Raw genomic sequence first — 27440 nt, forward strand, 5'->3', positions numbered from 1 at the left:
CATGGGAGAGACGTACAGGTGAGCGTTGGTAGAGCAGGTGAACACAAAGCGAGCGAGGTAGGTTGTTAAATAAGGCACTGCGTCACGTAATTAAGAATCAACACAGTAGAACTCGACCTGGAGAAAGAAATGTTTTTAATGAGGGAAACACTGAGTAAATTGTTTCCACTTGTGCATTGTGGGTGGGCGGGCGGGCGGGTGGGTGGTGAAGGTGGGTGGGGGGGTGGGTGGGTGTAGAGGGTGAGTGATGTGTGTGTTTGTATGTGTGCGTGCTTGTGTGTGTGTGTTTGCGTGTGTGTGTGTGTGTGTGTGTGCGCAAGTGTGTGTGTATGTATATGAAAATGTCAATAAACCTTTACCTGTAGGAATGTCATAAGAACTTTCACCTTTAATACAATCAACATACCTGTCTATTTATCATAAACTATCCCGTAAATTCACAACAATCAACCATCCAACAAATCCTACGTTACAAAATGAACATCTTGTCAACGCTATCAACGAAAGTATTATTTTATCACCTGTAAAAAAAATTATATAAATGTAACGTAGTTTAGCATTAGAGAAAAATATTCCTAATTACCTCAAAGTATAATAATATTTTGTCATCAGTATCATCCAATGTTTGTATTACGTCAAAGTATTATTCTAGCTGGGTTTTATTTTTTCAGCGTGTTTGTGGTTTAAGGTGGAAAGGTTTATGGGGGGAGTAATTTGTGTGATTTATAACAGGTGAAAGTTGTGGGAGGATTTTTGTGGATTATTTGTACGTACACCTGAGACTGAGTTGATGGGTTGTAAGGACAGTCTGTTGTGTTATGTGATACTGTCCTGGTCCTGGTGTTGTTATTATTAGTAGTAGTACTAGTAATAGTATCACAACTTAGACGAACACTCAGGAAAGAGATAAAAAAAATAGTTACAAATAATAAAGACCACATTAAAAGACGCCAAATATTATCCATTGCACTTCACAGATAAAGAAACTCACGGGTCAGGTAACACAGGTGAACTATTAAGTGTTAAACAGACGTAATGATACACCTAGAGAGATCAAAAAATCACACAGGTAACTAATAACAACACACACACACACACACACACACACACACATGTACACCTGAGTGAGAGAGGGGAAACACCAGCAGGTAAAACAATGCACAGTAAATTACCTTCTGTGACTCTTCGTGTTCCCTTTTACTTTTCGTTTTTGTTGTCATCCTTAGGAGGAGGTGAGCTCAGTGCCACTTACCGCTGGCTGAAGACACTTAACAGCCAGCCAGGCAGGGAGGAAGGGAGGCGGTGTGTGTGTGTGTGAGTGAGGCTCCCTGTGAGGTATTAATTGTGTGTGTGAGGCTCCCTGTGAGGTAATAATTGTGTGTGTGAGGCTCCCTGTGAGGTAATAATTGTGTGTGTGAGGCTCCCTGTGTGTGTGTGAGGCTCCCTGTGAGGTAATAATTGTGTGTGTGAGGCTCCCTGTGAGGTAATAATTGTGTGTGTGAGGCTCCCTATGAGGTAATAAATGTGTGTGTGAGGCCCCTGTGAGGTAATAATTGTGTGTGTGAGGCCCCTGTGAGGTAATAATCAGGTGTGTGTGAGGCCCTGTGAGGCAGTAATAATTGTGTGTGGTGGGAGGCCCTCATGAGGTGTTGAATTGTGTGTGTGTGAGGCTCTGTGAGGTAATAATTGTGTGTGTGTGAGGCTCCCTGTGAGGCAATAATTGTGTGTGTGGAGGCCCCCAAGAGGCAATAATTGTATGTGAGGCCCCCAGAGGCAATAATTGTGTGTGTGAGGCCTCGTGAGGTAATAATTGTGTGTGAGGCTCCTCAGGAGGTAATAATTGTGTGAGGCCTCAGAGGTAATAATTGTGTGTGTGAGGCTCCCTGTGAGGTAATAATTGTATGTGTGAGGCCCCTGTGAGGTATTAATTGTGTGTGGAGGCTCCCCTTGTGAGGTAATATCAGGTGGAGGCTCCTGTGAGGTAATAATTGATGCACTACTCAACTAACACTCAACATTAATGTTTAATCCCCCTTTCCCCTCTCCCCTACCCCCTTCCCCTGTCGACACTATCTGATTGACTTCATTGTTTCTGTTCGCTTATTTATCTGGAAATTGGATGTTGTTAATATTTCTTGACGTTTGTTTGAAGATGTGGGGGATGAGAGGGCGAGGAGAGAGGGATGGGAGGGGGATGAGAGGGCGAGGAGAGAGGGATGGGAGGGGGAAGAGAGGGCGAGGAGAGAGGGATGGGAGGGGGATGAGAGGGCGAGGAGAGAGGGATGGGAGGGGGAGGAGAGGGGGTGAGAAGAGGAGGATAGGGGGGAGGAGAGGTCAGAAGAGGAGGAGAATGGGATAAGAAAAGGATAGCGGGAGAGAAAGAGAAGAGAAGAGATAAGAAGGGAAAAGGAGGTGGGGGAGGAGATGGCGAGGTATTTGGGATAGAAAGGAAATGACATAAAATGATTCGAAAGTCTCAAATGCTTCACATATAAGAAACATTAAACTTAAAACATTCTCCTAAACAAAAACACTCGAAAATACTGATAACTAGACTTTTCGAACCAACGAACCCGTGAACCAAAACCCGGAAACAACAAAAACAAAATTTAATGAGACTATTCGAAATTCTTGGTATAAAAATGTTTCGAGCGAATAAACACCGTAATCGAGACAGAAAATACCGTCATTACTTTGAATCCAAGGAGGAGTTTAATGTGTTGTTTCACTGAACGTAGAGAAAGTGAAACACTGTCCGAAATGACTTGTAGTAATACCAAAATCGTACTTAAAAGGCAGACGCTTCACTGACTGAGTTGCTTCGAGCGGTGTTCAATTAAAGCTACAGTACTTCCTCTTTCCCACTCTCTTTTTTCTTTCTCCCTCTTTTACTACCTTATTCATTCTCTCTCTCTCTCTCTCTCTCTCTCTCTCTCTCTCTCTCTCTCTCTCGGTAATGATGCGTAAGACCAAAAGTATTATAACGTAACAAGACTTTTTTTTTTAAGTTCCTCCGAGTAGAGCAATGGTGCGTAACGTTGAAAGTTTATAAATCTTTTTGACTGTGTAATCTGAATGGTGTCTAGTAAATCTTTCACACACACCCACACACACACATACACACACACACACACACACACACGAGAAACGTTCGTATTTGCTCACCTAACTTAGTGTTGAAGCCACCCTAAAGCTGGTGAACTCTTAAACTCTTGACCAGGACACAATAACATCCGCCAACTCCGCCAACTCTTACTTGAGGATTTCCCGAACAACAATTACTTGGGGTATGTTTGCCTTGCTGTCGGCTTGTGCTTGTACCTGTATTTGTCTGTTTGTGCTTTTCTGTTTGTCCCTGTGTGTTTGTTTGTTCTTGTCTATTTGTCTGTGTTTGTTCCTCTCTGCTTGTTTGTTCTTGTCTATTTGTCTGTGTTTGTCCCTGTGTGTTTGTTTGTTCTTGTCTATTTGTCTGTGTTTGTTCCTCTCTGCTTGTTTGTTCTTGTCTATTTGTCTGTGTTTGTTTCTCTTCTTGTGTTTGTTCTTGTCTATGTTCCTGTTTGTGCTTCTCTGTTTGTATTTGTTCCTATCTGTTTGTGTTTGTTTTTGTCTATTTGTACTATTTCCTGTCTGCTTGTGCCTACATCTACCTAGGGGCCCACATCTACCTATGGGCCCACATCTACCTATGGGCCCACATCTACCTAGGGGCCATGTGACGAGTGAGGTTTCTGAGAGTGTTCATCCATCTCTCTCTCTCTCTCATCCCATCTCCTCTTCCTCCTCCTCCTCCTCCTCCTCACCATTCTCTTCTTTTTCCTCTTCTTCCTCCATCTTTCTCCATTTCTTGTTCTTCCTCTTCATCTTATTCCTCATTCCTCTCCTCCTCTTCCTTTCCTCCCTTCTTCCTCTCCTTCTTTCCTTACCCCCTCTTCTGCCTCCTTCCTCCCTTTTCCTTCTCTTCTTCTTCTCCTTCTTTCTCCTATTCCTCCTCCTCTTCTTATGCTTAGAGAGAGAGATGAAAAAAAAGAAAGAAGCAATGAGACTGAGAAAAGAGAGAGAGAGAGAGAGAGAGAGAGAGAGAGAGAGAGCCTCTTAAAGGTGGTTCTGCCGTTTGGTTGGGGAACGTGGGAACATTTTCCACTCATTCAACCGTGTTACTGAAAGTGATAAAATGATGAGTAGGTTGATGGATGGATGGATGATGGGTGGATGAATGGCGTGATGGGTGAGTTGGGTGGGCGTGTGGATGGGTCATGGGCGGCGGCGTGTAGTACCGGCAGACTCTGTACTCGGGTTAACACAAGGGGTGTATGACATGACACTGCAGCAGAGTGTAGCGCTTGTAGGTGTGTTACTGGGTGTTAATGTGACCAATGGGAAGGTGTATATTTAGTTATGTATTAAGACACATACATACATACATACATACATACATACATATACGTAGACAGAATTTGGTGCATAGACTAAAAGATTAATTTTGAGTTTACTGTAAAAAGAAATGCATTAAATTCAAGTAATTTGTTTTTAAAAGATCATTACCTGCGTCTCTTAGCAAGGTCTTGCCCAGGTTAATTACCCATGAAATCAACGAAGGTAGTAAGTCATTAAGGTAGGTTCAGCAGGTGTATACAGGTGTTTAATGAGGAAACTCGACCTCTCCTTCACTCATTATTTTTTCCTTTACTTTTTTTTCATGAGGAATATTAAAGACGATGATCATTATAACTTGATAATAATGAAGAGTAAAAAAAAATATTATTTCTCCCCCACCCACCCATCCACCCTACCCACCCCACCCCACCCTACCCACCCCACTCCACCCACCCACCCCACCCCACCCCACCCCACCCCACCCCACCCCACCCTACTAGTAATTAAATCAGATGTGTTGATAAGCTCAGGTTTAGAGGTACAGGTATATATTGTAGTGCGTTATTACAAGGAATGAAACACCTATGTCACCCTGTGTGTGTGTGGGAGGGAGATGAAGAAATATTTATAGAGAGATGGAAATAAATTAAGCCATTAAGACCTAGAATATTTTATGTTGTTATTCTTGGCTGGTTTATTATGGTAGCCTGAACCTCTTATCTATGGTAGAAACTTTTTAGTGATATATTAAAAGAATTTCCTACGTCATACAGAGAAGTAATTATAGTCTTCTGGATTAGTGTGAGTTTAATATTTAACCTTATGAAAAGTTATTATAGAAGTACTTCCTTTACTCTGTCTTCTGATAATTGTGTTGAAGATGATGTAACGATGGAAAAAGAAATTTATGCCAGGAAAAGTAAATTATTTTTGCCGCCTGAACCCGTGTATCGTTGATAATAGTCGTGTTTAGCTGTGGCCGTGTTGTGTAAGGTTGGTCAACACTACCGTATGTAAACTTAACATCTACTCACAGCCCTTCTAGTGCTATACTAACTCCCCTTTTACTGCTATGGAATGGTCCTTTCACTATCACTAACACTATCTTGCTAATATCCTCCCCCACACTCCCTCTCATATATCTCTGTCTCACGAAGTTCATTTGAATTTCTTACAGTACAGTACAAGGCTTTATGGCAGTAGAGAAATATTTCAAGAGTTTTGTGGGAATTTCAGTCCACTGGCGACAGGATTACGCCGATGACTTTCCCATCCCTCAAAATGACTTGTAGGACGGAGCGGCCCGGGAGGAGAGAAAGCCACTATATAAGACAGTGTGGAGAGCAGACACCAGCCAGACCGTGGCTTGTGTGCTATCTGAGGGATCGTCGCTGGACGCCTTTCCTTTTACCAGCTAAAGTTGTCGGCTTCGGCCGTTGCTGCTTCTGTCAGTGGTGTCGGCTTCGGCTGCAACTCCTTCTGCAGGAGTAATATCGTCTTCGGCTACTGTGGTTTCTGCCAGAAGTATCGTCTTCAGTCGGTGCTTCTTCTTCTTGAATGATCATCGTCTATCCCGACTCTTCTCCATGAAATATACTTTCCCGGAGAAAACGACGACAGTCAAAACTTAGCAAGACCCAGAGACCAGACCTCAGTTGGTCCTGGCCCCCTCGCTTGTATAGCACCAAGATCACGGAAATAGCGACGCTCTGTGGTGCAGAGGACGCCACCTGAGCGATTGAGAAGTGTATTGTTCTTCAGGAAGTACGGAGACGTCGTTGTGGAAGCTAGAAATAACCTTTTCCTTCCTATTGTTGCCTGAAGAACACTCACACAAGTCCCAGGAGATGTACCGGACCAGACTCTTCACAACATAAACTAATCCTCTGCAGTCGACCACGATGAAGAGGATATATCTAATACTCCTGGTAAGCATCATGGTGTGTCTTGAGCTGCCTCGGTCTGTACTCTCTCTAGCTTTAGTTAAAAGTGTTATCTACTGACCGTCTGTACTGGTGAGTTGTGCCTGGTGCTGAGGTGAGGAGCTAACATATACAACACTGTACACTTTATATCGTCTCCGACAGTCGCTTTCATTGTTGCTAATATTTTTCAGTGACAAAATAACCCAAAAATATAAAACCATAAACGTTCTAAGTCTTAAGAGGTTATAAGTAACAGTTCTGCAACAGATTGTGTGGAGGAGCCAGGTGATGGATCGTCGCGTTGTTTACTGAGGAGATTACCGAGGAAACCTACCTGAGCTCCTCTGGTTGATCGGATGGACAGTTGTGATCGTGTTGCCCTGACGGTGATTATATTCTTTGAGGGATATCTTCATCGATTTAGAGCCAAATTTATGTTATTTTCTCACACCGAGATTCCAGTATTCACACAAACTGGAGGGTGGATGTGTTGGTCCACCCCGGTATTTTAGACACAGTAGCATAGATTCTCGTGTTTAGTTTGATTGCTCGTGGATATGGACGACTTGGTTGCATGATCAGCTCACTTGTCTCTTACTAAGACCACAACTTCACCCAACAAGCGGAGGAATGAAGGGAAAGACATACCGTAGACGTGTTTATGATGCCCTCTAGGCCCGTGATAAGATAGCCCCTCGACACCCGTGATAACATAGCCCCTCGACACCCGTGATAACATAGCCCATCAGGTCTTTCTTATCTAATCTTATCAGCATCCAATTTGTGGGTCAAGTAGCGGTGTTTTATAACCAGGAATTCCAGTAACAGTAGAAAGAGATAAAAAAAATAAAAATATATAAATAATAAGAACAAAACTTAATAAGAAAAAAAAACAATAAGAAAAACAAGGAGTTATAACTTTCATTTGTATTAAAAATATTATACCTGTCTGAAATTTTTGACGTAATTTGATATCTTGGCAAACTCTCAGATCAGGTGTATATTTTTGGGATCTTAGTGTGTTACCTGAGATAATGTGAACACCTGGGGGAGGGGGGTGGGGGTGACGGAGGCTTAAGTAACTGAGATTATGTATATGTTGTTGTGTTAGAGGTTAGGTTAGGTTAAGTCTCTCTCTCTCTCTCTCTCTCTCTCTCTCTCTCTCTCTCTATGTGCGTTGTTAATACATATAGATGGATGCATATTTATGAGAGAAGTGTGTGTGTGTGTGTGTGTGTGTGTGTGTGTGTGTGTGTGTGTGTGTGTGTGTGTGTGTGTGTGTGTGTGTGTGTGTGTGTGTGTGTGTGTGTGTGTGTGTGTGTGTGTGTGTGTGAACCCCTCCTTATACGGACGATCAGCTGTTGTTTGTTGACATAGTAGGAAATAAACAAAGTGTCACGTGGACCTTGTGGGTGACTCATCATCAGCTGACGATTACACAGATTTTGTTGTTGTTATTGATGTTTATTTGTTTGTTGTTGTTATTGATGTTTGTTGTTGTTTCTTATTGTTTGTTGGTTTTTGTATTTATATTATTTTAGCTATTTATTATTATTATTATTATTATTATTATTATTATTCGTAGTAGTAGTAATAGCAGTACCCTGAGAAGATAAAATAGAGTAAAAGAAGGAAGGAAGGAAGAATAGAAGTAATGAGAGAATGAAGGAGAAGGGAGATTATTAAAAGAAACTGATAAATAATGAATGAAATTAAAGATATAAAAAAAAACAAGGAAAAAAAAGTGAGAGAGAATGTAATGAAAAGAGAGGAAGTCGATAAAGAGATGAACTGATTGACAGACATGAACACACAACAGAGGAGGAACAAAGGAGAAAGCGAGAAGGAAAGAGACACAGGAAAACGTGAATAAAAGAATTAGAAATAAAGAGACACCGATAAAGGAAGAGAAATTAATAATCATTCAACACGGAGGTCAGGTGGGAGGGAGTGGGCGTGGGGGGGTGAAGGGGAGTGGGGGAGGAGGAGTGGGTGAGGGGGAATGGGCGGAGGGGAGTGGGTGGAGGGGAGTGGGTGGTGGGAGGGGAATAGGGGAGTATGTCGGGTCTTTCACTGTTTTTATTCACCGCCTACTTCCTTCACTCCCTCACTCCCTTCACTCCATCACTCCTTCACTCCCTCACTCCTTCACTCCTTCACTCCCTCATTCCTTCACTCCCTCACTCCTTCACTCCCTCACTCCTTCACTCCTTCACTCCCTCACTCCCTCACTCCTTCACTCCCTCACTCCTTCACTCCCTCACTCCTTCACTCCTTCACTCCCTCACTACCTCCACGACTTCCTCCTCTCTCTCCCTCACTACCTGGTAGCCTCTAGACATCTATGGGGCCCAACTAGACATCTATGGGGCCCAACTAGACATCTATGGGGCCCAACTAGACATCCATGGGATCCAACTGGACATGCATGGGGCCCAACTAGACACATTCTTCTTATATATCCTGACACATCCTTCTTTTATATCCTGACACATCCTTCTCTTCTATATCCTGACACATCCTTCTTATATATCCTGACACATCCTTCTTATATATCCTGACACATCTTTTTATATATCCTGACACATTCTTCTTATATATCCTGACATCCTTCTTATATATCCACATTCTTCTTATCCTGATACATCCTTCTTATATATCCTGACACATCCTTCTTCTATATCCTGACACATCCTTCTTATATATCCTGACACATCCTTCTTATATATCCTGACACATATATCCTGACACATCCTTCTTATATATCCTGACACATCCTTCTTGTATATCCTGACACATCCTTCTTATATATCCTGACACATCCTTCTTATATATCCTGACACATCCTTCTTATATATCCTGATACATCCTTCCTTATATATCCTGACACATCCTTCTTATTTTATATCCACATCCTTCTTATATATCCTGACACATTCTTCTTCTTATATATCCTGACACATCCTTCTTATATATCCTGGACACATTCTTCTTATATATCATGACACATCCTTCTTCTATATCCTGATACATCCTTCTTATATATCCTGACACATCCTTCTTATTTATATCCTGACACATCCTTCTTATATATCCTGATACATCCTTCTTATATATCCTGATACATCCTTCTTATATATCCTGACACATCCTTCTTATTTATATCCTGACACATCCTTCTTATATATCCTGACACATCCTTCTCTTCTATATCCTGACACATCCTTCTTATTTATATCCTGACACATCCTTCTCTTCTATATCCTGACACATCCTTCTTACCCTGATACATCCTTCTTATCCTGACACATCCTTATACCAAGTGTACCAGACTACACCCTTAAGTCCCTCGGCCACCAGAAGGACCTCTTAAGGACTGGCCGGGCTATCCTCCCGTGACCCAAAGGAATTCATAAGGATCTACCTGGATACGTCGGCCACACATCTTGGGGTCACCTGATCCCTCCACAACACCTCCTGCAATCAATTAGACTCACCTAGACTCACCTTGACCTTCCTCAGAGCCTTAACACACGCCCCCTCGAGTGCACTGTGGCGGACAATGTTCTCTCTGGTGTAATGTCGCGTTTAGTATATATGTAGTTTTCGCACACTAGATTACACATGTACAGTACATCCCTGCTGCGTTCATTGTGTCATAGCCATGCTCTCGTTTACTGTACATGCGTTACACCCATGCACTCACACTTCCGTACGTCACGCCCATGCACTGTAATCACCTCGTCACACCTACGCACCGACGCTCGTTTACACGGTGCGAGTTTCTTGACGCGAGCGTTGTCATGAGAATAACTCGCACCTTACTCACTGCTCCACTGACCGTGAGTAACTCTGGCCTGATGCTCGCAGGCTAACGTTTTCACTCGCACACAATTTGGAGGCCAGTCAACTTTTTCAATGACTCGCAGGACTGTAAAGAGCAGCACTGTATTCATATATTAATATCTACAAAAGAGTTTGAAATTTATTAATACATAATTCTTTTGTTCTTACAGACTGCATATTGTTATATTTATTGTGGCTGGAGTGGACAGGTGGTTAACAGGGAAAAAATATATTCTTTTTATACTAAAGATCCATATGTGTGGGGCGGTAGGAATGAACTTTATTAAAACAGAGATGACAGAATGAGCGTCAAATTGTAAGAGAAAGTCCATAATGGCGGCTCGTATCAACACCCACAAGCAGACGAGTCTTCCTCCAGCAAGTAACACACACACACACACACACACACACACACACACACACACACACACACACACACACAATAGTCACTTACCTGGTAACACTAATTCACGGATGATGTTCACTTGTTTGGGAACACTGTAGCAATGCGTTAACAATGAAACTTCCCCACCCCCCTCTCTCTCTCTCTCTCTCGACGAATTAGGTATTTGGTCACGTGGGTCGGTGCTGTGTTTCCTCTGTCAACATAGTCTTGTGTACTGACAGACTTGTTCACTGGCTCGACACAGGTGACAGAAGTGATGTTTGAGGGGAGGAAAGTTTACTCGCGGGAGCTGAGTTCGCGAATAAATATATATACTAATTAAACCTTTTTTTAAACTCTATAATTGAAGGATTTTTTTGGGGTTATATATTTTTGTTTGTTTTTATTTTGGAGGACAGATTAATATTGTATACTCGTGTGTGTGTCGTTCTCAATGCCACCATTTTGTTCTTTTTGTAGAAATTAGTTTGCTCTCTCTCTCTCTCTCTCTCTCTCTCTCTCTCTCTCTCTCTCTGTCTCTCTCTCTCCTTCAGTAGTAGGGCCTCGGGCGAGCTCCCTGAGGCAGCAGACGTGGGGGCTGAGTGACCCATCCCCTTCTTCCTCCTACTTCACCCTCTTCCTTCCCCCTCCTCTTCTTCCTTCCCCCTCCTCCCCCAGGGCACCTACTCGCTTACATTACAAGATGGTATCGTCTTCCTACCTGCTGGTGAAGTCTTATTCCCTCTCAGCCAAACCCCACTCACTATGATCACAATTGTATGATGAAATAATTAGACCAGTTTGATCATTACCACGAGCACCTGAAGGTCGGCTATCATTACCACACGGGCGTCCTAATTAACACACCTGCGTCCTAATTTAGTACTGATGATGAGTCAATTAAATCTAAAAGAACTTAAGGTAGTAGAGAGTGGTACTATATATGACTGTTGGAGTGAGTGGGGTGAGTGGGGAAGAATGACTGGAGGGTAATTGAGTAGGTGAGTGTAAGGAGGTGAAGATCTAGAGGGGAGGAAGAGTGGGGTGGTGGAGGGAGGAAGATGGAGGTAGAGGTGTGAAGGAGGAGGAGGAGGAGGGAGGAGGAGGAGGAGGAGGAGGAGGAAGGAAGGAAGAGGAGGTAGAGGTGTGAAGGAGGAGGAGGAGGAGGAGGAGGAGGAGGAAGGAAGAGGATTCTGAGTCATTATTCAACTTAAAAATCACTACCACGACAACTCCTTCCATTCTGTTAAAATCATCATCATCATCATCATCATCATCCTTCTTCCCACAAACTTCTAAATCTATATCAAATTTCACCTTCTAAAATATCAAATAAACACCGACACACCATCTCCCACCTTATCATGGCTTCTACACCTGATAATTCAAACTTTCATTTATGACATACGAAACATTATGACACAGGAACGAACTTTATCAAACACTAGGAAAATATCGCTTGAGGCTACGTGAAGGTCGCAGGTAACTTCCTCACATTCATAGCGACTTCATACGCTCTCGCAGGCGGACAACTTGTAGGAAAAAAAAAAGAAAAAAAAGAAGCTCTATTTTAGGTAATCTTGTGTTGCGTAAGTACTAATTTGTAAAGGAAAATGACCTTAAGTGCTGAGGAGGAAGTAGATATGGTCTATTGTAACTCTAGTGTTTGTTAGGCAGGTGAGGTGTGATACTGACTCTCCTGCTGGGCGTTAAGAACAGTACTGTTTGTCTTACCATCACGTAGGTTTAGCGTCTTAAAGTGTGACTCTCCTTCCGTTCTACAAGTGAAAATCCCATCAATCTAACCTAACCTACTCTTTTTTTTTCTTCCTTTTCCTCATCCTCGGGAAAAAAAAAGTTTCCAGCCTTTTTAGAAATTCAGTACAGGTGTCGGGTGAAATTACACACCGTCATGATGATTAAACCTTTCTTCTGTAGCCGCCAGCAGGAACGTTGGTTGCTCCCTTAAGGCGCTGCTATAGAACTTCACATCGTCTTCACTATCATGGTTTCAACACCCACGTAATTCTACTTGATGGTGGAGGAATTAGAGGGAAAATCCAGATATACGCGTATTTATTTTGTGTGTGTAGTAGTAGTAGTAGTAGTAGTAGTAGTAGTAGTAGTAGTAGTATTTTTTGTATTGTCTGACCCACGGAAAGGGACAAAAAAAAGGTCTTGCAACTCACGGAAGTCAATAGAAAGTTATCCTGGTGACTTTCACTTTCTGTTACGTGGGAGGAGGAGGGGGAGGGGGAAGAGGAGGAGGAGGAGGGGGGAAGAGGAGGGAAGGAGGAGGAGGAGGAGGAGGAGAAGGAGGGGCAGAAATCCTCGGGCCAGGTAAAGATTCGGAAGTTTGTTTTGATTGTGACCGTCTTAAGAATTCTATCACCTGTGTTGATCTACGTTGGTCAATATTTAATATCTGTCTGATGATAAAAGTACTTTCACTAGACATTCATTGTACACTGTGGCTGAATGACAAAGATCTGGTCAGCAGTTTATGATATAGATTGTTGAAGTATAATGGAAGGGAGGGGGGGGAGGGGGTAAGTTTCTCCATTAAAGCTGCTTTTGGATGTGTGTACTGGAGGACGTAAGGATCGGTGGCTGGTGTTAGGAGAAGCTGTCACTTAACACCTGACGAAGCTCCTGCTGTAAACACCCTCTGCTTACTTACCTGTGTTGTGACAAAGAAGACGTGTAACCTGCCAATTAAGGTATTAATTAACGGAGGAGGTTGTTGCCGGAAAAGGAAGAGAGAGAGAGAGAGAGAGAGAGAGAGAGAGAGAGAGAGAGAGAGAGAGAGAGAGAGTTTCACACACACACACAGGACACGAAGACAGCTCAGATTCATATAACAATATTCTCTTGTTATTTTCTTGCATTTTAATATTTTCTTGTTGGTCTTTCCATTTGGCCAACCAGAATGCGCCATCACGGAATATTAGAGTCCGTTTGATATGTAGATGAGTTAGTGAGAGACGAAGGTGTTGAAAGAGAGAGAGAGAGAGAGAGAGAGAGAGAGAGAGAGAGAGAGTCTTCAGGCACTCCTTAATCATTTTCACTAACACGTAAATTATCTCGAGTGACTCTGTGATGTAATTACCTAAACCGTCACGAAATTCCCAACAGTTACAGATTAATTACGAACCATCCTCAGGAATTACACCCAAATAATGTGACAAAAATCCTACAGTCATGAAACGTAATTTTTTTGGGGGGACGGTAAAAAAAATCACCTTCCCGAGCGTGAATAATTAATCTGTCTTTCATTTCTGCTTCAGATTCGACGATTTCATCCAATTAATTTCTACATATAATTCATTCACTAATTTATTCAGTTTATTTAATTCATTTATGTACTAAGTTAGTATTTTTTTTTAGGTTTAATTTTCAGGAGTAGAGAGAGAGAGGAAACAATGATGAAGAGAAGGAAAGAGATGATAAATAACTCGTTTTTTTCTCCTTTCCTTCTCTTCCACAGTATCTCTCACTACCTTCTCTTTCTCTTCTATATTATCTCTCGCCTTCTCCTCCTCCCGTTCAACATTAATTCTCACCTTCTCCCTCTCCTCTTCCACATTAACTCTCACTTATTCCACCTCTTCCACATTAGCTCTCACTTTCCTGTCCTCTTCCACATTTCTCTCTTTACTTTCTCTTCTACTCCTTTCTTTTACTCTTTCATCTCATTCCTACTCCTCCTCCTCCTTCCTTTACTCTGTCGTTTTATCACACTCCTTTATTTCCTTCCTTCCTTCCTTCCTTTATTCTATCTTACTCTGTTCCCCCTTTTATTTAGTTTCTTCTTATTTATTATATATCCCTCGTTATTCAATTTCTTCGTTATCTTAATCATCAGTAAAGACTAAAAACTATCATTGTAAAAATTATACTTATTCTTTTCTTCACTATTTATTACTTATCATAAAATTATATCAAAAGAAAAGGTGTCTATTAATTATAAGTATATTCTATTTTTTATTTATCTTATATTTATACATTTATTCACATGTATAAACTATATTCTATTCATTATCAATTTATGTATATATTTGCGTTTACAGGAACCCATCGTATAAATATTCCACAAATCATTTTTTTTTTAATATATTTTTACTTCATTACATTAGCTTATTACCTTTAACACTTCCTGTCTCTGTCGGTAATAAAACAATAATTATAATCACGTTAATTGATGCGCAGGTAAATAAAAAATAAGGTGATTTTATACTATGTTATTTAGCAGGTAAGCTTGTACAGGGTCTGTCTCTGTCTGTCTGTCTCTGTCTGTCTGTCTGTCTGTCTGTCTGTCTGTTTTCTTTGTTGTTTATCCATTTGTTTTGTTGTTTATTTGTTTTGGTGTTTATTTATTTATTTAATTATTTTCTTGTTTATTTGTTTTCTTGTTTATATATTTTTTTGTTTATCTATTTGTTTTGTTGTTACTTATTTGTTTTGTTGTTTATTTACTTGAGTATTAACCAATTTAGTTGTTTATTTAGTAGCTGAGAGGAAGAAGGTAAAAATATAGAATTAAAAAATGAGGAATTGAGAAGGAAGAAATAAAGAGAAGGAGAAAGAAGGGATAGCGGAAGAGAGAGGATAATTAAAGAGGAGGAGAAAGTGAGAGTTAATGTGGAAGAGGAGGAGAAGAAGGTGAGAGATAATGTGGAAGAGGAGTAGAAGGTGAGAGATAACGTGGAAGAGAAAGAGAAGAAGGAGAGAGATAATGTGGAAGAGGAGTAGAAGCTGAGAGATAACGTGGAAGAGAAAGAGAAGAAGGAGAGAGATAATGTGGAAGAGGAGTAGAAGCTGAGAGATAACGTGGAAGAGAAAGAGAAGAAGGTGAGAGATAATGTGGAAGAGGAGTAGAAGCTGAGAGATAACGTGGAAGAGAAAGAGAAGAAGGTGAGAGATAATGTGGAAGAGGAGTAGAAGCTGAGAGATAACGTGGAAGAGAAAGAGAAGAAGGAGAGAGATAATGTGGAAGAGGAGTAGAAGCTGAGAGATAACGTGGAAGAGAAAGAGAAGAAGGTGAGAGATAATGTGGAAGAGGAGTAGAAGGTGAGAGATAACGTGGAAGAGAAAGAGAAGAAGGTGAGAGATAATGTGGAAGAGAAAGAGAAGAAGGAGAGAGATAATGTGGAAGAGGAGGAGGAGAGAGCGAGAAATAATGTGGAAGAGAAGGAGGAGAAGGTGAGAGATAATGTGGAAGAGAAGGAAAGGAGAAAAACCGAGTTATCACTATCATCTCTTTCCTTCTCTTCATCATTCTTCTCTCTCTCTACTCCTGAAAAATTTGACCTAAGAAAATATACTTAATCAGTACATAAATGAATTAAATAAGCTGAATAAATTAGTGAATGATAAATAAATTGGGTGAAATCGTCGTATATGAAGCAGAAATGAAAGACAGATTAATTATTCACGCTCGGGAAGGTGATTTTTTTTACCGTCCCAAAAAATTACGTTTCATGACTGTAGGATTTTTGTCACATTATTTGGGTGTAATTCCTAATGATGGTTCATAATTAATCTGTAATTGTTAGGAATTTCTTGACGGTTTGGGTAATTACAACACAGAGTCACTCGAGATAATTTACGTGTTAGTGAAAATGATTAAGAAATGTCTGAAGACTCTCTCTCTCTCTCTCTCTCTCTCTCTCTCTCTCTCTCTCTCTCTCTCTTTTTCAACACCTTCGTCTCTCACTAACTCATCTACATATCAAACGGACTCTAATATTCCTTGATGCCTCATACTGGTTGGCCAAATGGAAAGACCAACAAGAAAATCGGAAAAATGCAAGAAAATAATAAGAGAATATTGTTAAATGAATCTGGGCTGTCTTCGTGTCTTCAGAGTGAGAAAATAAGTTAATTTATTCTACTCTGTTTATTTACATATTAGTTAACAAAGGTAATAGGGTAATAATAATCATATATATTTTTTTGGATTTTATTAGATTCTGTATTTTTTTTAGGTATAAACTGATTATTTTCCGTATAATTCATAGGTATTTTGAATTCAGCTGAGAGTTGCTTAGCGTTCTAACCAGACTCACCGTTACTTCGCTGATCAGACGAGATGTTTTTAACGTGACGGAAATGAAAAAAAAATTAAATAGTTGTTTTGATTGTCTTAAAAGGTAAAATTAATCAAGAAATACCTTTATTTTTTTTCTCAAGACTATAAAGAATATTTCACTTAACTCTGATAACCTTGATGGATGTGATGTATGAAGAATTATCGGGAAAAACAAAATATTAATAAAATGAGTAGTAAATATAAGTAAATTCTAGTATTATTTACACTTTTATTTCTTTGTTTTCTCTGTTTATCGTCTCCTCTATTGGCTTGATGTTTATTGCCGATTCTCTCACTTATCTCCCTCTCTGTGTCTCTCATCAATTCTCTCACCTCCAGTCATCAATTCTCTTATCTCCAGCCATCAATTCTCTTACCTCCAGCCATCAATTCTCTTACCTCCAGTCATCAATTCTCTTATCTCCAGCCATCAATTCTCTTACCTCCAGTCATCAATTCTCTTACCTCCAGCCATCAATTCTCTCACCTCCAGTCATCAATTCTCTTACCTCCAGCCATCAATTCTCTCACCTCCAGCCATCAATTCTCTTACCTCCAGCCATCAATTCTCTTACCTCCAGCCATCAATTCTCTCACCTCCAGCCATCAATTCTCTCACCTCCAGCCATCAATTCTCTTACCTCCAGCCATCACCCCACTCGCCAGACATCAATTCTCCACCGACATCAATTCTCTACTCCAGCCATCAATTCTTCCACCTCCAGCCATTAATTCTACTTCCAGCCATCACCCTCTTACCTCCGGCCATCAATTCTCTACCGCCAGCCATCAATTCTCTTACCTCCAGTCATCACCCTCTGTACCTCCAGCCAATCACCCTTCCTTACCGCCAGCTACCACCCTCTCACCGCCAGCCACCAATTCTCTCACCGCCAGCCATCAATTCTCTCACCGCCAGCCATCAATTCTCTCACCTCCAGCCATCAATTCTCTTACCTCCAGCCATCAATTCTCTTACCTCCAGCCATCAATTCTCTTACCTCCAGCCATCAATTCTCTTACCTCCAGCCATCAATTCTCTTACCTTCAGCTATCAATTCTCTCACCTCCAGCCATCAATTCTCTCACTTCCAGCCATCAAGTCTCTTTATGTATCTCATTCTCTAAACATCATCTCGACTGTTTTCTTAGATCGCCCTAAACCTCCTCGATAACTCTAAAACCTACTTATTTTTTCCTCGTTTTGTGTTTTCTCGCTCTCCCATTTTTCATCATTCTTGGGTTTTTTTCTTATTTTTCCCCTATTGTTTTATTCTTTTTTCTCTTTCCCCATTCCATTTTCTTCCCTTTCCTCCTGTTCCCTAAGCTTCTCTCTCTTCCATCTTCCTCTCATATTTCTCTCTCCTTATGCCTACTAAACTTCTCCCCTGGTTCAGGCGGTAGCTGGGTGCTTAGGGGAACCAAACTCCCCGAGCTTCGAACCCCTGAAGGTGACCACGCCTTCTGAGACGACCACACAGACAGAGAGAGCTGAGGAGAGGATCGCCATTGTGGACCTGGCGAGCAAGGAGAAGAAAATCGAGAAGAGAAAAGGTTTGTGAATATTATATCTAAGGAATTATATTCAGTCGTGGTAATATAAACCTGGTATAAGACACACTGATGATTATATAATATACAGGTTTGGATAAAGTTTATTCCACAAACATGAATGGTTATATTAAATGGCCTTTTCTTCCCTCTCAGCTGACAAGGGCAACATCCCTCCTCCTCCCTTGTACCAACTGCCGAGTGACTCAGGATTCTCCGTGTTACCTCTTCCCTTGGAGCCCATCAGCCTCACCTACCCTCAACCTCAGGGCTCTTCACCCTCTTCCTTAGGCTCGAATTACGTCGCCCCGTCGCAAGATATTTCCCAACCAAGTGGCTCCTACGTGGCCCCAGCGTCGTTAAGTTTTGGAGGCATCAATTTTAACAGTGGCAATTCAGGATCCTCAGTTAGGGGCCCTAGTAGTGTGTATTCATCCGCGCCAACACCTAGTCAACCCTCCCAGGGATACTCGGCCCCATCAGTGACGTCATCAGCACCAAGCCAATCATACGGCGGGGTGACTCTGGACTCATTCATTGGTATATTTGACTCCGACATCAATGGGTATGATGACGTCAGTGGGGACACATTCATCATTGACGGTAATGATATAGGTCAGAGTTACGAGGAACCAGGACTCTCCTACAATACTCCCCCGGCAGCGTCCCCTTCATACAGTGATCCTTTTATACCCAGCCCCTACTACAGCGCCCCAAGTGGAGGTTCTGGAGGAGGAGGTAGTGGAGGAGGATACGGAGGTGGTGGGAGTTCCGAAGGAGGAGGTGGAGGAGGAGGAGGAGGAGGATACGGAGGTGGAGGAAGTTCTGGAGGAGGAGGAGGAGGAGGAGGAGGAGGAGGAGGAGGTGGTGGAAGCTCTGAAGGAGGAGGTGGAGGAGGAGGATGCGGAGGTGGTGGAAGTTCTGTAGATGGAGGTGGTGGAGCATCTGGAGGTGGTGGAAGTTCTGGAGGAGAAGGAGGAGGAGGATACGGAGGTGGTGGTGGAAGTTCTGGAGGAGGAGGAGGAGGAGCAGCGAGGTGGTGGAAGTTCTGGAGGAGGAGGTGGTGGAGCAGGAGGCGGTGGAAGTTCTGGAGGAGGAGGTGGTGGAGCATGGAGGTGGTGGAAGTTCTGGAGGAGGAGGAGGAGGAGGAGGAGGATATGGAGGTGGTGGAAGTTCTGAAGAGGTGGAGGAGGAGGGAGGAGGAGGAGGAGGTGGTGGAGGAGTACGGAGGTGGTGGAAGTTCTGGAGGAGGAGGAGGGAGGATACGGAGGTGGTGGAAGTTCTGGAGGAGGAGGAGGAGGAGGAGCATACGGAGGTGGTGGAAGTTCTGGAGGAGGAGGAGGAGGAGGAGGAGGAGGAGGAGGAGGAGGAGGCAGGAGGTGGTGGAAGGGAGGAGGAGGAGGAGGAGGTACGGAGGTGGTGGAAGTTCTGGAGGAGGAGGAGGGGTGGAGGAGGATACGGAGGTGGTGGAAGTTCTGGAGGAGGAGGAGGAGGAGGATGGAGGTGGTGGAAGTTCTGGAGGAGGAGGAGGAGGAGCATACGGAGGTGGTGGAAGTTCTGGAGAAGGTGGAGGAGGAGGAGGATACGGAGGTGGTGGAAGTTCTGGAGGAGGAGGTGGTGGAGGAGGATACGGAGGTGGTGGAAGTTCTGGAGGAGGAGGAGGAGGAGGAGCATACGGAGGTGGTGGAGTTCTGGAGAAGGTGGAGGAGGAGGAGGATACGGAGGTGGTGGAAGTTCTGGAGGAGGAGGAGGGAGGAGGAGGATACAGAGGTGGTGGAAGTTCTGGAGAAGGTGGAGGAGGAGGAGGAGGATACGGAGGTGGTGGAAGTTCTGGAGGAAGGTGGAGGAGGAGGGAGGATACGGAGGTGGTGGAAGTTCTGGAGAAGGTGGAGGAGGAGGTGGATACGGAGGTGGTGGAAGTTCTGGAGAAGGTGGAGGAGGAGGAGGACAGGAGGTGGTGGAAGTTCTGGAGGAGGGAGGTGGTGGAGGAGGATACGGAGGTGGTGGAAGTTCTGGAGGAGGAGGTGGTGGGGGAGGAGGTGGTGGAGGGAGGAGGTGGTGGTGGAGGAGGATAGGAGGTGGTGGAAGTTCTGGAGAAGGTGGAGGAGGAGGAGGATACGGAGGTGGTGGAAGTTCTGGAGAAGGTGGAGGAGGAGGAGGATACGGAGGTAGTGGAAGTTCTGGAGGAGGAGGATGGGAGGTGGTGGAAGTTCTGGAGAAGTTGGAGGAGGAGGGAGGATGGGAGGTGGTGGAAGTTCTGGAGGAAGAGGTGGCGGAGGATACGGAGGTAGTGGAAGTTCTGGAGGAGGAGGATACGGAGGTGGTGGAAGTTCTGGAGGAGGAGGTGGTGGAGGGAGGATACAGGAGGTGGTGGAAGTTCTGGAGGAGGAGGATACGGAGGTGGTGGAATTTCTGGAGAAGTTGGAGGAGGAGGAGGATGGAGGTGGTGGAAGTTCTGGAGGAAGAGGTGGCGGAGGATGGGAGGTAGTGGAAGTTCTGGAGGAGGAGGATACGGAGGTGGTGGAAGTTCTGGAGAAGTTGGAGGAGGAGGAGGATACGGAGGTGGTGGAAGTTCTGGAGGAGGAGGATGGAGGAGGAGGAGTTCTGGAGGAGGAGGATACGGAGGTGGTGGAAGTTCTGGAGGAGGAGGATGGGAGGTGGTGGAGTTCTGGAGGGGTGGCGGAGGAGGATCGGAGGTAGTGGAAGTTCTGGAGGAGGAGGATGCGGAGGTGGTGGAAGTTCTGGAGGAGGAGGTGGTGGAAGTTCTGGAGGAGTAGGAGGAGGAGGAGGAGGATACGGAGGTGGTGTAAGTTCTGGAGGAGGAGGATGCGGAGGTGGTGGAAGTTCTGGAGGAGGAGGATACGGAGGTGGTGTTTTGAAGGAGGAGGTGGAGGCGCATACGGGAGGTGGTGGAAGTTCTGGAGGAGGAGGTGGAGGAGGAGGATACGGAGGTGGTGGAAGTTCTGGAGGAGGAGGTGGAGGAGGAGGATACGGAGGTGGTGGAAGTTCTGGAGGAGGAGGTGGAGGAGGTAGTACATCTTACGGTGCACCACCATCGCTCAGTACCTCTTATGGTGCACCACCAGCACCCAGTACATTTTATGGTGCACCACCAACAGAACCAAGTACTTCATATGGTGCACCGCCAGCACCCACTACTTCGTATGGTGGTCCTGAGGCTCCAAGTGCATCATATGGTGCACCACCATCGCCCAGTACCTCTTATGGTGCACCACCATCGCCCAGTACCTCTTATGGTGCACCACCATCGCCAAGTACCTCTTATGGTGCACCACCATCGCCCAGTACCTCTTATGGTGCACCACCACCATCGCCCAGTACCTCTTATGGTGCACCACCTTCGCCCAGTACCTCTTATGGTGCACCACCATCGCCAAGTACCTCTTATGGTGCACCACCATCGCCAAGTACCTCTTATGGTGCACCAGCATCACCCATTACCTCTTATGGTGCGCCACCATCACCAAGTTCATCTTACGGTGCACCATCAGCACCCAGTACCTCTTATGGTGCACCACCATCATCAAGTTCATCGTATGGTGCACCATCAGCACCCAGTACCTCTTATGGTGCACCACCATCACTCAGTACATCTTATGGTGCACCACCATCACTCAGTACCTCTTATGGTGCACCATCATCTTCTGGGGGCGGCAGCTCTTACAGTTCCAGCTTCAGTGTCTTCCATTTGGGTGGAGACTCTTCTGAGAGTGGTGGTGGTGGAGGTGGTGGAGGAGGTTATGGTGGCGACAGTTCTATGTATTATGGTGGGAGGTGGTGAGGCGGTGGAGGAGGCGGTATGACAGTCTGGCGGCCATGGTGGAGGTGGTGGAGGAGGAGGTTATGGTGGCGACAGTTCTGGCGGCCATGGTGGAGGTGGTGGAGGTAGCAGTAGCTACAGTGATACCAGCTCTGGCGGCGACGAAGGTTACGGTGGTGGTGGCGGAGATTTTGGTGGTGGAGACGGAGGCTATGGCGGTAGTGGTGGTGGCGGCGGGGGAGGCCATGGTGGCGGCAGTGGAAGGCGTGCTGCCTTGTGGAGGTAGTGGTGGCGGAGGCCATGGTGGTGGCGGCGTCTATGGTGGTGGCGGCGGGGAGGCCATGGCGGCGGTGGAGGATGGCGGAGGCCTTGTGGAGGTAGTGGCGGCGGAGGCCATGGTGGTGGCGGCGTCTATGGTGGTGGTGGTGGCGGTGGGTCATGGTGGCCATGGCGGTGGAGGCGGCTATGGTGGTGGAGGTGGCGGAGGTCATGGTGGGTGGAGGCGGCAGGGTGGGAGGTGGCGGAGGTCATGGAGGCGGTTATGGTGGTGGAGGTGGCGGTGGCCATGGTGGTGGCGGTGGAGGCAGCTATGGTGGTGGCAGCAGTCATAGTGGAGGAGGCGGCTACGGTGCCCGACCACACAGACCAAGGCCTCGCCCTAGTCCTCTTAAAGGTATAATCGACAAGTTTAAAGGCATCTTCAGTTTTAGGGGTTAATTACCTTGGCACACCTGCTAATGATAGGAGACTGTGATGTGTATGAAACGTGTTAGTCATCAGATCATGGGTCACTTTAATGATATTTTTATACTAAGTAAAATATTAAAAGTCGGGACCTTTTGTATGTACGTGTAAATATTATTGTTTGTTATCTTTGTTATTATGTATTTTTCCACATTGTTAAAAATGTAGATACTAAATAAAATATAAACTGATAATTTGACACTTTTTTCATCCAATATAATAATAATAAAAATAATAATAATAATAATAATAATAATAATAATAATAATAATAATAATAATAATAATAATAATAATAATAATAATAATAATAATAATAATAATAATAATAATAATAATAATAATAATAATAATAATAATAATAATAATAATAATAATAATAATAATAATAATAATAATAATAATAATAATAATAATAATAATAATAATAATAATAATAATAATAATAATAATAATAATAATAAATAATCAAGAGGAATGGAGTTAATAAATATTGCCATAAAAGACTTTCTGTGACGTGAAAATGGCTCCCATAGTCATGACAGAGTGGAGACAACACAAGCAGGATCACGGCCTGGGATCTATAGCATTACCTCGCATATAGTTATCGGATCCTCTTGTCCCTGGTGGTATTTTGGTTAATTTGTAAAGTACCATAACGACAAGAAGGCTACATCACAAGGCCTCAGTTAACAGTGTTGGCGCTAAGAAAAAAGAATAGATTGAGTTTTGTCTTATGAAGCTTGGATTTGCGGCCTTGTGTTACTCTCACATGGTCAACAATAGCACTGAAATACATTGGTTTGTGGACCTAAGAGGACCATGTTCAACTCGTATTTGTCACATAAGGCCATAAGTCTCACCCCACTGCACCGTGTCCCTTTGATTCACATAGTAGCCAATGAAAAGGCACCCGTCACCCGCCACACCTCCCAGCTGAGCCAATGACGCAGCGAGTAGACCCGCTTCTGCCAATGGGTGCATATCTGGGACACATGGGCCGCAATTCATGACACTCATACACAAAACTTGTAGAACAAAAATCTTCGAAATAAAACAAACCCCACCTCGATATCTTTATTGGTTGTGGAGTAACAAATGAAAAACTTAAGGGGCTTGTTTCTCACTTTTTAAAAATTGGCGCTTGCGGCCTTGTGATTCTAAGGCCCTCATATACACAGTGTGATACTAATGTTAAGTTCTAATGTACACTAAATACGTTATCTAAAATTATAAATAACATAATGATTTTTTATTTATTTAGAGGTTGGCAGATTTAATTTATTTGTTTGTTTTATATTTATATAACAAAATTAGTATATTTATAGATTTCGTTTATAAGTAACTTTTTTTTTATTGATATTGAGTAAAGAAATACGTCATAGGGTACTGAACCTGGGTGGAGTAATGTTGGGCTTCAGTAATCACATTAAGCTTTGCTCCCCAGCTTATCTGACCTGAAGTTTATCCATCTTAAGACCAAAATAATGTACAGTGAGGTTGATACAGTAATATGGTTACAAAAATACAAACGAATGTATGAGGGGGAGGGGGAGGGAGGGGCAGCATCTATTTCCTGGACTATTTTTATGTTGTTATTCAGGTGAGTGTGGACCTCATTAGTCACCTGAAGATTTTTTCCTTAAGGTTATCATATTTCACCAGGAATTTAACCACCCTGACGCTACCTGGGGGAGGGGGAACTAATCATCAGGTGAATTAATAACTGCTCAAATTGCCTAATATCTCAATCTCGGTTTTATTTCGTTTTCTAAAAATTTCATTCTCGGAAGGTAGGTCTCGGTTAGGTCTCTGTCTGGACACTTAGGTCTCGATTTCGATCTCGGACTTATTGGTCTCGTCTCTATCACTGTGAGGAAGTGGTCATATAAAGACCCCCCTCGGCTCATGGGATATCAACACAACAGAGATGAGTATATTTTTCTCCCATGTCATCAGCAAACCCAAACAACTTTTTTTAAACGTGATAACTAACTTTCCCCAAACTACTTACTTCTCTCACACTGGTTTATTACTGTCTCGACAATTGACGGTAAACAGGAAGTGCCGACAGAAGGCTCGACATTCTATAAAGTGTGAACAGCTGTCACGGCTCTGAGTCCTTGGCTAGACGACCTTCACAGACAAGTCAGTTGGTCTCTTTAAGCTCTTGCATTTTTCAGACAACCTCAAAGACATTTTACACGAGTGGCCAGCAAGAGAAGAGGGCTGGACCAGTAGGGACAGAGGGATGGACCAGTAGGAACATGGGGTTGGACTTCTAGGAACAGAGGAATGGACCAGTTGGAGCAGAGTGGACCAGTAGGAACAAGGGGTTGGACCAGTAGGAACAGAGGGCTAGATGGACCAGGAGGAACAGAGGGTTAGACCAGGAGGAACACAGGGATGGACCAGGAGGAACACAGGGATGGACCAGGGGGAACACAGGAATGGGCTTAAGGTTGGTGGGTTTTAGAAAATACTAAATTATGTTTTGGAAGTGTCTCAATCCGCTTAACGACCATCCACTTAACGACCATCCGCATAACGACCATCCTCATAACGTACATGCTTCAGGAACACTTTATGTACATTAATACTAGCTGTATTTTTATTTAAGTAACTGTATAAGCAATAACGGCCATCACAACTACATTCTTAATAAACTACAAAATATAATCACTGTCATTACTACTTGACAAAAACATAATCTATAAAAATCTCAATATAATTCCAATTTTCATTATGTATGTATTTGTTATCACAGAAGACTAGATTAAAATTACCCTTCTCTACAGCTCTTCGGCTTGTAACCAGAGGAAGCTGTCATCCTCGCGAGAAAGCAGACTCGTTATATCGTGTCCCGTACAATCTCAGGGTCACCAAGATTAGTTTTTCCACACATTACATCAATTGAATTCGTTTAACCACTTATGTATGGGATCCCCTCAGTGTTGAATATAATCGTCTGGCGTTGATTAAATAAAATATTAAAATGGCGTCCCTGTAGTGAAGGGGTTAATGTTTGAAGGTCCCTGTAGTGAAGGGGTTAATCTTTGAAGGTCCCTGTAGTGAAGGGGTTAATGTTTGAAGGTCCCTGTAGTGAAGGGGTTAATCTTTGAAGGACCCTGTAGTGAAGGGGTTAATGTTTGAAGGTCCCTGTAGTAAAGGGGTTAATGTTTGAAGGTCCCTGCAGCAAAGGGGTTAATGTTTGAAGGTCCCTGTAGTGAAGGGGTTAATGTTTGAAGGTCCCTGTAGTGAAGAGGTTAAGGCTTCAAGGTCCCTGTAGTGAAGAGGTTAATGTTTGAAGGTCCCTGTAGTGAAGGGGTTAATGTTTGAAGGTCCCTGTAGTGAAGAGGTTAATGTTTGAAGGTCCCTGTAGTGAAGGGGTTAATGTTTGAAGGTCCCTGTAGTGAAGAGGTTAAGGCTTCATGACCAAAGGATTTACCTGTAAGCGGTGACTTAAGTTTATCTCATTTAACATCACTAAAATAACACAAGAAATCAATAGTTAAATTTCTTCTGTATTTTAAATAATGTTAATAAAAAATGAATATATGAACAATATTACTAAAACTTTTATAAGTGTATTGAAATTACTACTATTATAGGTTAGGTTAGGTTAGGTAAAAACACAACACTATACCTAAAATATCACCATTTATCATCCCTTACCATTGAAATTGTGTAATTCTCTTTTGGTTGAAAATTACGACAATCATCCCCAATAAACCTAACCTAACCTAACGTGACCTAACCTAACCAAATGACAGACTAATGGTAAACATAAGAACAATAATGATAATACTCGAGTCTTATCGCCACCACTAAGCTCTGTACACTACGTTGTTACCTGCAGACACCTTTAATTAGTTTACCTCAAGTCTGATCACGTTCAGCTTACCTTTATCACGGTAAGTCTGTCTCTCCTGGCAGTCTGTTATCACGTTAATTAAACCTGTCTTTCTCCTCGCCGTCTCTATCACGTTAAATCTCTCTCTCTCTCTCTCTCTCTCTCTCTCTCTCTCTCTCTCTCTCTCTCTCTCTCTCTCTCTCTCTCTCTCTCTCTCTGTCTGTCTGTCTGTCTGTCTGTCTCTCTCTCTCTCTCTCTCTCTCTCTCCTTTCTTTCGGTCTCTAACATGTTAATTAAACCTTTCTGTCGAGGTCTCTATCACATTAATTAAATGCCTCTCCTCGCGGTCTCTATCTTGTTCAATCTGTCTCTTCTCGCTGTCTCTGTCACGTTACGCCTGTCTCGTGAACTCGGTCATGTTAAACCTGTATCTCCTCGCGGTCTCTATCATGTTCAACGCGTTCATATCTCGTTACGCCTGTCTCGTGAACTCGGTCATGTTAAACCTGTATCTCCTCGGGGTCTCTTCATTGTAATAGTTTCCTTACTCCCATGTACACCATTGAAACCCACAGCAGTTTTCAACCTAAGGGAATCGAATCCGTTTGCACCCGAAGGCATTTTGCATGTCTGTCTCAGTGAAAGTACAGCAATAAAGACCTTACGTATGATAATTAGGTCGTTTGAAGTAAGTTATGATGGGTAATTGGCCCTTTTCGCCTGGTTAGTGATGATCTCGGGCGTAATAGAGAGTTTTAAAAGACAAATGAGCTATACCTGTAAGTGTTAAGGTGAGATCGGTTACTCTCCGTTTGTCTGTCGTATTGTTGTAGATTTTCATTCATTTCGTTTTATTATTTTATTATCATGAATTGACACTTTTATTATTAT

At 43.2% G+C, this 27440-nt stretch overlaps 1 protein-coding gene across 1 annotated transcript; it reads left to right on the forward strand.

The window, feature by feature from the left end:
- Positions 1-5739: 5739 nt before the first annotated feature.
- LOC121855700 (pro-resilin-like) lies at positions 5740-25588 on the forward strand. The gene is made up of 6 exons (XM_042350783.1): positions 5740-6302; positions 18019-18175; positions 18329-18955; positions 20345-20372; positions 21137-21952; positions 25495-25588. Exons 1-6 carry the CDS (start codon positions 6276-6278, stop codon positions 25586-25588), a joined length of 1749 nt encoding a protein of 582 aa, XP_042206717.1. The 5' UTR covers positions 5740-6275.
- The last annotated feature ends 1852 nt before the right edge of the window (positions 25589-27440 follow it).

The sequence above is a fragment of the Homarus americanus genome, unplaced genomic scaffold, assembly GCF_018991925.1.
Source record: "Homarus americanus isolate GMGI-L3 unplaced genomic scaffold, GMGI_Hamer_2.0 scaffold19179, whole genome shotgun sequence".
Classification (NCBI taxonomy): Eukaryota; Metazoa; Arthropoda; class Malacostraca; order Decapoda; family Nephropidae; genus Homarus; species Homarus americanus.

Bases quoted from the DNA above. Each gene is read 5' to 3' on its own strand.
- LOC121855700 (XM_042350783.1), top strand. From the start codon at position 6,276: ATGAAGAGGATATATCTAATACTCCTG. The intron at 18,956-20,344 runs GTGGAGGAGGAG...ATACGGAGGTAG, and splicing joins TGGGAGTTCCGAAGGAGGAG to TGGAAGTTCTGGAGGAGGAG. The intron at 21,953-25,494 runs GTATTATGGTGG...CCTTCTCTACAG, and splicing joins TATGGTGGCGACAGTTCTAT to CTCTTCGGCTTGTAACCAGA.